The 11,505-nt window shown below is 35.6% G+C and overlaps 1 protein-coding gene across 1 annotated transcript; it reads left to right on the top strand.

The window, feature by feature from the left end:
* The first annotated feature begins 10,319 nt into the window (after positions 1–10,319).
* LOC116003973 lies at positions 10,320–11,129 on the top strand. The gene has a single exon (XM_031243916.1). The coding sequence runs from the start codon at positions 10,320–10,322 to the stop codon at positions 11,127–11,129; it is 810 nt and encodes a 269-aa protein (XP_031099776.1).
* Positions 11,130–11,505: the final 376 nt, after the last annotated feature.

Raw genomic sequence — 11,505 nt, 5'->3', positions numbered from 1 at the left:
ATCAAACCTTCCGGTCTTGTACTCTCCATCTTTAAGTCTTCGAATCTTCATGTCTTCGAATCTTCAAGTCTTCGTCTTCTACTCTTCGAGTCTTCTACTCTTCATTGTTGACACCTTGACTTCTCGTAACCTTGTCTACTCTTTGTAGTCTTGACTACTTAACTCTTCGTAATGCAACTCTTTGAAGGTCTCAGGTTAAGACTAAGTCTAGGTTTTGACTTCTCGTAAGTTTACTCTTTGAATTCATTTTACTTCCCAGTTAGTTGACTTTTATTCTCTAAGTTACCTTTCGAAGCCTTACAAGAAAAACTACTTGAAGCTAAAAGAAAATCTTGAGGTTACTTCTTGAATTTGATATTACTTTCGGGATTGATTACTCTCTGGTGGGTAAAGTTTCATGCGCTAAGTTACCATTCAGGTTCCTAACTTTAAGTAAAAATTAGGGACTAAAATCCCTAACACTTTTGGGTGTTAATATACTTGTATAATTTTAAAACTCTTTTTGAAATATTTCAAGTTCAAGTAAACTTGAACTTATGATAAACAATTTGAAATATAGTACGCATCGGAATTATATAAAACCCCTTTTTAAGTTATCTTTTACGATTTAATCTTGTAAAATTTTAGGTTTAGTTCGTTAACTTGGAAAGTAATGTTGTAAATAATATATATACATACATACATATATATATATATATATATATATATATATATATATAGAGAGAGAGAGAGAGAGAGAGAGAGAGAGATATTTACAGTGGTTCGACGAAACCATGCTCCACTCTTTTCCTATAACTCCTAGGAGGTTTTCAATATTCTTAGTTAGTACAAAAAAGTACTCTTGAGCCTTGATCACAAAATCGGCCTCAAGTCTTTAGGTTTTTCACAAGTATACACAACTTGTTACTCCCCATTTTTCTACTTCTTCGAGTAGAGATTCTTGGTTGATCACACAAGGTTTTTAATTTGTTGATTCTCCAATTTTGGTGTAGACTTCTTGTTGAATGTCGTAGCTAGTCTTTTCTTGATTTTGACTCTTTAGGCACTTGAGATTTCTCTCTCACTGGTCGTGGGTTTATGTTCTAGTTTGCCTTTTTTCTCTTAGCAATTTTCAATTTTCCACATAACCTTCTTCAACTTCGAATGAAGGTTTTTATAGACCACTTGAATGTGTTCATTGGAGGGAACAATGCAAATGTCTATTACTCGTTGAGTATTGACAAGTGGTATGGAGGTTATGTTGCTTTGGTCAAATTTCCACCCGTTGTATCCACTTTTTGTGTATGCTTCTTACTTTCTAGACTAAACAAACTATTTGGGCTTATTTGGAAAATATTCCCTGGGATGTGTACCTATGACTCCTATTCCTTTATAAATTCAGAATTGGAGGTTGATAACTATTCGTCCAGAGAATGTCCAAACAGTAGATTCGAAAAGGTAAATGGTGACTTTTCATGGTTAACCTTTCGGATCCTTCCTCAACAACCTTTAGCTTGTCTTTCCTTAGTCAATCATTTACCTCTCAGAAGCTAACTTTTCACCTTAGTTAATATTCTGTTCCCCAACTTTTCAGGTAAAGTAGGCCCTTCCACTTTTTGACTATTGAAACTTCCGGCCTTCAACTCTTTGGCACTTAAGTCTTCGACTTCTCAAATCTTTAGCTTTCTAGACTTGAGTATTCAACTTCTCGAAGATGGCCTTTCAGAAGTTACTATTTAACCTTTCGAGACTCAATTATCCTTATGTTACTTTTAGAAATTAGTTTACTTTTCGATTAGTAAAGTTCATTCTCTATGTGGACCTTTCGGATTTACATTTCGCAAAACTACTAAGTCTAGAAAATAAAAATAATTGGGGGCTAAAATTTCCTAACTTGTTTGGTATCATCAAAATCTAATAATACACTTGTTCCTAACATTGAATCGTGTGTGTGTGTGTGTAAAATTACTAATATTTTCAAATATAAAAGAGTTACCCCTTTTTTTTAAAATCATATTTCTTATGAACAGAAAGCGTTAACAAGTGTTAATCGTATGTTTAAATTAAAGTATATATGACTAATATTCTATATAAATTAATTCAAATTAAATTAACATAAATAAACTAATTATGTTATGAACACATACTGCATTGTAATAGAGTCAATAGTACTCAAAAAACATAAATAAATTAATTCAACCATATTATTATATTATACATTTTATACCAAGAGCGTGGTATTAGGTGGTGATTTTAGGTAGTTCTTACCGGTGGTGCCAAAGGGATTAAGACAAGAAATTTTTTCTGCAAGTATAAATTCATCATACTTTTAGAGTAAATGCAGAGTCATGCGCCTAACAAAGAATTTTCATTTGTATTTTCAATAATAATAACATAAAATCAAACATTAAGTTTTGTTAGTAATTGCACATGTTTTCGTCAACTACATTATATTATATTATTCTCTTTCTTTTATTATAAATGTTACAATAAAAAAATTAAAAAAAAAATCTTCCGTGCATGGAAACATAATCAAAACATTAAATCACAAACAAATTTGTTAACGTGATTCTATTTTAGGTTGGTGGAAGATTTAATACCTTGCCCCCAAATATAAAGGATTGTGGCAAGATTTAATACCTAATATAGAGGATTGTGGTGGGTGAGAGGATCTTGATATATAGCTGACATTGGCTATAAATAGAGCAAAAAATAGTTTATATTTTCATCACACAAAGAACTTCATTATATTTTTATTCTATTACTAAAATTCATTAAATTCCATGGCTTCCAAAACCTTGTATTGTGCTCTCATCTTCTTCACGATTGCATTATGTAAGTCTAATCTCGTTTTCATCCAAATTAATTTGTTGGGTTAATTTTTTTTTTTAAATACTTGTATGTGATAGATACATGCACACATACTTGATCATTGTTTTTTAAAAAATATATATATATATATTTCTCATTAGCTATTCAACTTTGTAAAATGATATATATGTTTTGAAGAGAAAATTATTTCATATGATTTTTTGCAGGTATTTCATCACATGGGATTGAAGCAGAATTGACGCCGTTTATATGCCATAAATACAGTGATTGTGACCCATACCCGCACTGCAGAGCTTGTGATCCAGTGCTTCAACTTTGTGATTGCGATACTCCACCTTTTGATCCTAGAGTTAGAAAGGCTTTGAAAGAATCAAAGAATAATAAGTTTTAAGATAAAAATTTTATAGATTTGGAAAAAATTAAATACCTATGCTGTGTTGAAGAAGGTACATCATTCCTTCTCAAATCATTGTAAGCCTCCATTGGAATAAAATGGTTGATTACGTTATTAATCATGGAAAGAAAACTTTTATTTATAAATTAGTATGCAACTCTAGTTTAATTATGATAAATTTTCTAAAATTTAGACCCACAATTGCATTCTATTCAAATTATCCATGTAGGTTATTAATTATATATATTTCTCAGCCTTAAATCTCAGCCTTAAAAGCATTTATACTCTGTTTTATGAACGTAACATCATAAATACAAAAAAGGATATTTAGATGGAATACAATCCGTGAAACATATTATGGTTTGACAATATCACATAAAATAATAATTTTTATTATCATCATGATATGTAAAAGTTTGACAATATCACGTAGATGAACTATGGTTAGTCCAAAGAACCAAGTAAGTTGATCAATTATTAAATATTACTCGTACTAAATTTTGGTGAATAATAACTAAATATATATTCTGCGAATGCAAATCATGACAGATAGAATTATAACTAGACTAAATTTATAAATTCTAAAAAGTTATGATAAACTTATTATCTAATGGATTAAGAAATTTATTGACATAAACCCCGTGGGTTGAATGCTTAATTCTAATAAATCCAATTAAATCTTTATGATAATATTTTATCTTGATTACCAAATAGACAAAAAACTAGTAATATAAAACTTGCATGTGAACTAAAGTTTTAATTCAATTAGATCCAACTCAAATTTTATAATAAAACAATTATCAAATGGGTTGAAAAACATAATCCAGTGACATAAAACTTACATGTGCGCTAAAGTTTTAATTCAATAAGATTCAATTGCAACTATTATTCTAAAAGTTAAGAAATCATGTTTCTTTTCTTAACCCCTATGGGTAAATTAAATATGATCCAATATTCGCATCATAAAAAATAACACTATGGTGTGCACTTAGTAACACCATAGAGTGCATTCCATGATACATATAGGTGTAGTGAAGTTGGTTTAGTTTTTTTTTTTTTTTTCAATTTTTAAATGTGATTTAAAAATTCAATTTAGAGTTTAGTAATTATGATTTGCCTTTAGAGTGCACCTAAAAAAAAACAATATAAAGTACACCACTGTAACAATATAAACTGCACCTAACAATATCATTAATTGCACTAAATGCGAAAGTTATTGTACTTAGGATTTACCTTTTAAAATTTATGGTTTAGTTTTTAAAATTTAGTTTTTGGTTAACTTTTTACTATTTAGAAGGTTAGTATTTATAGTTTAGCATTGGTTTTAGCTTTTTAGATTTATCAACAAATAAATTGACAGGATATTCGATAAGTCTACCGCTATTACTACCCCCTAACTGACTCTATTGCGCTCGCAGCTCGAGAGTAGGGGGCTGGCGACGAGATAATTGGACAAGATATTGGACCCGACCCAGAATGCTCTTGGTCTAACTTGAAGGAGTTAAAGCAATTAACATAGCCAATAATAGTAACAGTAAGGAGTGAAGTAGAGAGCATGTGGAGCGATGCACTTATTGAGGAGAGCAACTCAATTATTAGGAGGCTGTTGTACTAACCGTTATGTCATGTAGTTATCTTTCAGTATAAAAGCCATGCCCCTATGATAAGCGGGGGACATGCTCGGACATGCTCTAAATCTTGTAATGCAGATCCATAGGAATACAATCTCACTCATAGTGTAGAAAGTCGCACTCTATAGTGTTGTTAGCTACACTTTAAAGTTTGAGTTATTATTTACAAAAATGTCACTGTATTTTTTATAATTAATTAAGATCTGTTGAATCTTTTCATATGGACAGTTTTAATGATTCCTAATTTTTTTCCTGAGAAATTGTGCGCCCACACACACACATATTACATTATCATGCTAATCATAAAGAAAATACTAAAATATCTACGACTTAAATACTTACACATCTTTTTTTTTTTTAATTTACTTATGTAAATTTATTGATAAATTAAATATTTACAAATATTTTTTTGGTAAATTTGATTTTTTTTTGTAGTGAATATCGTAAATTCCAATTTTTAATTTGATTTTTCTAAGATAGTAATATATTCCTGCATTTATTGAATACATATGTCAAAATGCACCTATATATGTATTTCCACATCACCATGTATAATACAGTATATTTATGCAGATTTGTACATATCTGATCTGGGCATGCCAAATCTTTGGCTGCAGTTATGTTATTATATAAATATATATAGAATATAGAAAAAAATATTCGATAACAGGAAATATTATAAATTTGAAATTTAATTTTATAACGTAAAGTGACATAATTTTTAATCAAATTAGGATGCTGGCATGCTTGAGATATGGCTGATCTTTGTTATAAATAGAGTCAAACATATTCAATATTCCCCCTAAGCCTCTCCACAATTTTATTTTTTTTTTAAAAAACCAAAATCACAGTTTCAGTATATTGTTCAAAATCAGTGCTTTTTCATGTCTTCCAAAACATTGTCTTGTGTTCTCATTCTCCTCATGATTGCATATTGTAAGTCTATCTTCGTTTTTAAATTCACATAATCTGAAACTGGGGACTGTGGCTTGTGGTTGAATGGCGATGGACTCATTCATCCTTAACCAAATGTCAAGGGTCAGATCCTTGGCATTGGGTATAGAATAACCTTAAATCTTTAGGCTAACTGTCTCACCCAAAAAGGTGCATACAATTCAGCGAGCAGATTAATCACTGTGTTCGACTGTGAAAACGTATAAATTGTGTGTACACACAAATTATTAAATGCACCACAAAAATCTTCAAAAAATTAGTAAGAAAAACTATTATTGTCCACTAATTTTAGATTTTTGACCACAAAAAGTGATCACAAATCTTAAGTTTCTGAACAGTGTATCTAAAATGTGTCTAGCTACGTACAACTAACTTTGAAAAATTTTGTATATGTATATACACAAAACATATAAAGATATATTTTCTAGCAAATCAAGATTAAGATTGAATAGACATACAAAATACAATAAAGAAATTAAAGATTGTAGTCTCACTCAGAATATACGGTTATGTTAATTGTTCAGATATTGAAATATTGGATATAAGAAATGTATGTTACAATTTTTACAGGTGGGATTGAAGCAGCAGTAGAAGAGGTAGATCCAGTGTACCCATGCAACAGCAACGAGGACTGTGCAAAGAGCCCAGGATGCTTTTATTGTGACCTTAAACTTCGAATTTGTTTTTGTCCTACTCCTGGTCCACCTTTTCATCTTAATTAGAGTTGGACATATTCAAGACTAAAATTTCATAGATCCAAGAATAAAAATGAAGTAATAAAAGCTATGTTGATTTGCGTAGCTATTCATGTGTGTGTGTGCTGTTTTTTTTTTTCTTTTTTCTTTTTTCTTTTTTTCTCTTCTTTTGTATTTAGCATCATGCAATGAAATATATCTAGCTCAAACTAATTTAATGATTAGATATAGAGTTAATTCCAGCGGAGGTCTCTTATCTTTTGTGGTAAATTCACATTTAGTCCCAAATGATTGTTTTTGTTTTAAAATACCCTAGACTATTAAATTTTGGACATTGTTGGTCCTTTTGGTGTCTTTTTCGGCGAAGCTTCGTTTTAGTCAAAGGTAAATTGGTCTCATCACATTTTTAAAAATCTTTTACCTTTTTTGTTCCTCTCTTTTGCCATATTCCACCCCAAATAATCCACCAAAATCCCTAAATTGTTTTCGCGCAAGAGTATGATGAGAGCAAGGGCAATTCTCGAAGTGTTGAAGGCGGGTGGAGAGCATGGAAATGAGGCCAATAGGCCCAACTTCAAACACCAACACGTTGGTCTTCGGTTGATGTTTGCCCATTGACAAGCGTATAAGCCTATGCTCAAGGGCTTGTAAATTGCACCTTCATCCAAGTTCATGTTCTCAGGGAACTTGAAGCACAAATCTGTCGGATGCACTATCTAGTTCGCGAGAGAGTCGTGGATTGGCAAAATGGCAAAGAACCTCATCCCATTGTAGAGATTGTAACTGCCTTAGCTTCTTTGCAATAGATGCACTACTAACAGCGGACTCGGGGCTCCAACGCCACATAGTCGCCTACGATGAGAGGCAGTTAAATATTTTGGGGTGGAATACCAATGCACTTATGCTCTCTTACGCGAAAACAATTTAGCAATTTTGGTGGATTTGGGGTGGAATACAACGAAAGAGAAGAAAAAAAAATGGTAAAAGATTAAAACAAATGTGACGAGGCCAATTTACCCTTGCATAAGACACAGTTTCGTGGAAAAAAGGTACCGAAAGGGTCAAAAGTGTCAGCAATTTAATAGTCTGGGATGTTTTAAGGTAAAAATAATAATGTGACTAAATATGAAATTGTCACAAAAGATAAGAGACCACCTTTGAAATTAACTTATTAGAGATATCTATTAAAAGTTCTTGCCAAGATATGATATATTACACCGTTATAAGTAAATTAAACTAATTAATAATAGGGCATATACTATAAAGTGCAAAGGTTTTTACTACAAAGTGCAAAAGTTTTATATTACAAGTGCATAGGCTTATACTACAAAGTTTGAAAATATTTCTCTTCTTTTTAAGTTGTTGATCTAGACAAATCAACAACTTAGATCTCATCACCCCGATTTTTTTTTACCTAGGCAGTAAGCACCCCTTTCACCTGATCTGGACTATGTGTGTGTAGATTTATGATCATATGAGAACACCTTCTCACATGAGAACACATTTGGATCATTCATCAAAGAGATTTTAATGGATCAAATTTTCCTTATTTCTGGTATCATTGTTTCCATAATAAATTTGCAGGGGTAAAATTGTAATTGTTTGTGTATTTAAAATTGTATTTTTTTTTTGAAAACAACAAATCTCAAACTTTCATTAAACCATAGGAACGTTCATACAGACCGACCTGACAAACATCTAGGAACAAAATCAAAAAGCTCACACAACTCACTATTTGCATTTCTAAACGAATACTTGGCTATAGTATGAGCAAACATATTAAACTCAGGAGGAACAAAAGTAAAAGATACCAACTCCATCTGCTGAAGGAGGATGCAAATCTCATTTATCAATCCACCATAGGGAGACAAACTGCCCCCACCTCGTTGCACCGCCTTTGTGACAACCTGAGCGTCAGTCTCAAGAATCACTCGTTGCCAACCCCTCTTCTTAATCCAACTAAGAGCTTCCCGAGCACCCATGGCTTCTGCTTCACGCACTGTAAAAGTGCCATCAATAACCTGCATAGCAACTCCTTGAACAATCCCTTCTTCATCCCTAACCACCCAACCAAAGCCCATCCTTCCATGTTGAAAGTCCATAGCGACATCAATGTTCACCTTCAAGTCATAAATATGAGGAGGACACCCCTGCCCCTGCCCAAGACGATGTCTAGTATTATTGTTAGGGTCGAGAACTGCAGCATTAATAGATTTCCAGCTGTCCACGAAACTGAAAGCTTGGCGTACCAAAGAGACGGGGTCCTGACATTATTATTCCAGAGCATATTATTTCTATTCTCCCAAATAGCCCAGCAAATAACCACCACCCTTTCACACATCTGAGTTGAAAAAACCTACCACATATCATCAACCCAAGCCTGGACCGACTCCATTACCCCCAACCCCCAGTCCGTATTTAAAACCCTCCAACATGCATGAGCAAAGCTGCAGTTTGCAAAAATATGAACTTGTAGCAAGCTCTTTGTTCTCTCTTGCCCTTTGTAGCAAGCTCTTTGTTTTCCTTCTTTCTCTGCTCTGTTCTTCTTCCCTCCATGGCTTCACAAACTTACAACGATCAACACATACCACCGCCCACTGATATACCATCCTCATCAAAAACACCAGAACAACCCACTGCTATACCATCCTCATTAAAAACACCAGAACAGTCCCAGCACCCTCCGGAGCAACAGATTGACACCACCAGCGATATCCCAGACTACAATGACATCGACTTGGGAGGCTTGGATCTTGGCTTTGACGACGATACCGATGTCTCCGAAGATTTTCGGTTCACTCTTGTGGGTCGTCTCATCACCGAAAAAATCATAAAGTTCCCCTTCATGAGAGATACTATGGCAACAGTGTGGAGGCCAGGTTGGGGAGTGGCGGCGAAAGAACTATCCAATAACACCTACCTTTTCCAGTTTTTTCACGAACTCGATGTGCAGCGTGTCCTTGAAAATGGTCCTTGGTCCTTCGAGCAAAACCTACTCATCCTTGCCAAGGTCCAACCGGAGATCCCTCCACTTGCTATGCCTCTTGACTCAGCTGAGTTCTGGATTCAGCTTCACGACTTACCACTCGGTTTCTTCTCTGAAAAAGCAGCTAAGGCCATTGGAAATTACATAGGCGAATATATCCGTATCGACGAGGAAGCTTTCAATGGTTGGCGGAAATCCTTCATTCGCATTAGAGTTCGTATTGACATCAAGAAACCTCTGGTCGGTCAAATGCGAATTAGGAAAAATGGTGGAGATTGGAGTTGGATTAACTTCCGTTACGAGAGACTACCGAATTTTTGCTTTACTTGCGGTCTTATCGGACATACAGGGAACTGCTGCCCAAAACCTTTTGACGGTTTCATCCCACCGCCGGAGAAACAGTTCGGCCCCTGGCTCCGGGCACCCAATCGCCGCCCATCTCCGGTCACAGGCAACCGTTGGGTTGTCATGTTGGAACAACCGATTTGCAGCCGGGGATCGTGTTCGCCTCACCGGGGTCAGGACACTACAGATGGTACGGGTGCTGATTCTGGTACGATACCAAAGGACATTCAGAATACAACTCAACTCCCTACTCAACACGTGGCCTTGGATTCTGGTACGCGCACCACTTCTAGCAGCAGAGTCTGCAGCGACGTGCCTATGGAGCAGTACACTAATCTGGCTGTATCTGATGGTTTGGTCTTCACAGACCCAAAACGTCGTCGCTCTATTACAATTGGGCCAACAACGGAGACTTCTCCCATGTTGATTGATCTTAATGGGCTGGATACCTGTCCAAAAAACTTGCTAAGGGCTGGACCTGTAACTCAGGCCAGCCCAGAACAATGAGTATTTTATCTTGGAACTGTCCTGGGCTTGGGAACCCAGCGACGGTTCAGGTCTTAGTGGACCTGGTCCACTCAAAGAAGCCCAGTATTATTTTCTTGGCTGAAACTTTTGCAGGTACAAACAAGCTTAGCCCAATTAAAACTAAATTGGGTTTCCATGGTCTCTTTTGTGTAAATAATGAGGGTCATAGTGGTGGGCTGGCCCTTCTCTGGAAGGAAGATACGAAAGTTTCGATTACCTCATATTCAAAACATCACATAGACGCAACCATCTCTCTTAGCCTCGTGGATATTGAATGGAGGTTTACAGGTTTTTATGGTGCACCGGAGCGACACAGACGACCGGAGTCGTGGGCTCTTCTCAAGCAGTTATCCACAACCAGTCCTCTCCCATGGACTGTCATGGGAGACTTTAATGATATTCTTCATCAAGATGAGAAACGTGGTGGAAATCCCCAACCTCTACGACTTATCTCTGGGTTCCGCGAAGCAGTAGAAGCAAGTGGTCTTAGGGATTTCGGGTTCAATGGTTATCAGTTCACCTGGGAACGATCCAAAGGCACACCTCAGTGGGTCGAAGCAAAATTAGACAGAATCCTCAATACTGACTCCTGGTGCGATCTATTTCCGAACGCGAAAGCTGAATCCATTACAACGGCGAGAAGTGACCATATGCCGCTTCATCTTCAAATCCTCCCGCCGGACACTCCAAACCCCAAATCTGGTTTCCGCTTCGAAAATCTCTGGCTCAGGGAAGCTCATTGCAGGGAGATTATGATTGAAAGTTGGTCCAAGACTTATAGTTAGACGCTTATGGAGAGAGTGAGAAGTTGCGGTAAAGCTATTTGGATTTGGGGGAAACACTTCTCTCGCAATTTCCAGCGCAGACTTGATTACTAGCGCCGACGAATGGAGGATTCGAAATTCAGGCGTGATCAATCTGGTATTTCTCTGTTTAATTATGCCCAAGCAGAATATCTCCGGGTCCTACGACAGCAGAACATCTACTTGCGACAACGTGCGAAGCAATTCTGGCTTAAGGAGGGGGATTCAAACTCAAGTTTTTTTCACAAAGCAGTTAAGAGGAGGCAGCATGCCAACCGCATAGCAAAACTCCGGGACAACAATGGCACATGGATTGAAAGAGGTACTCAGCTAGACACCCTAATCACATCTTATTTTC

Source organism: Ipomoea triloba, chromosome 14 (assembly GCF_003576645.1).
Source record: "Ipomoea triloba cultivar NCNSP0323 chromosome 14, ASM357664v1".
In the NCBI taxonomy this organism is placed as follows: Eukaryota; Viridiplantae; Streptophyta; class Magnoliopsida; order Solanales; family Convolvulaceae; genus Ipomoea; species Ipomoea triloba.
This window is presented reverse-complemented; position numbering and strand designations above follow the sequence as displayed.

What these genes read in the sequence shown, in the direction of transcription:
- LOC116003973 (XM_031243916.1), top strand. Translation starts at nt 10,320, where the DNA reads ATGAGTATTTTATCTTGGAACTGTCCTGGGCTTGGGAACCCAGCGACG.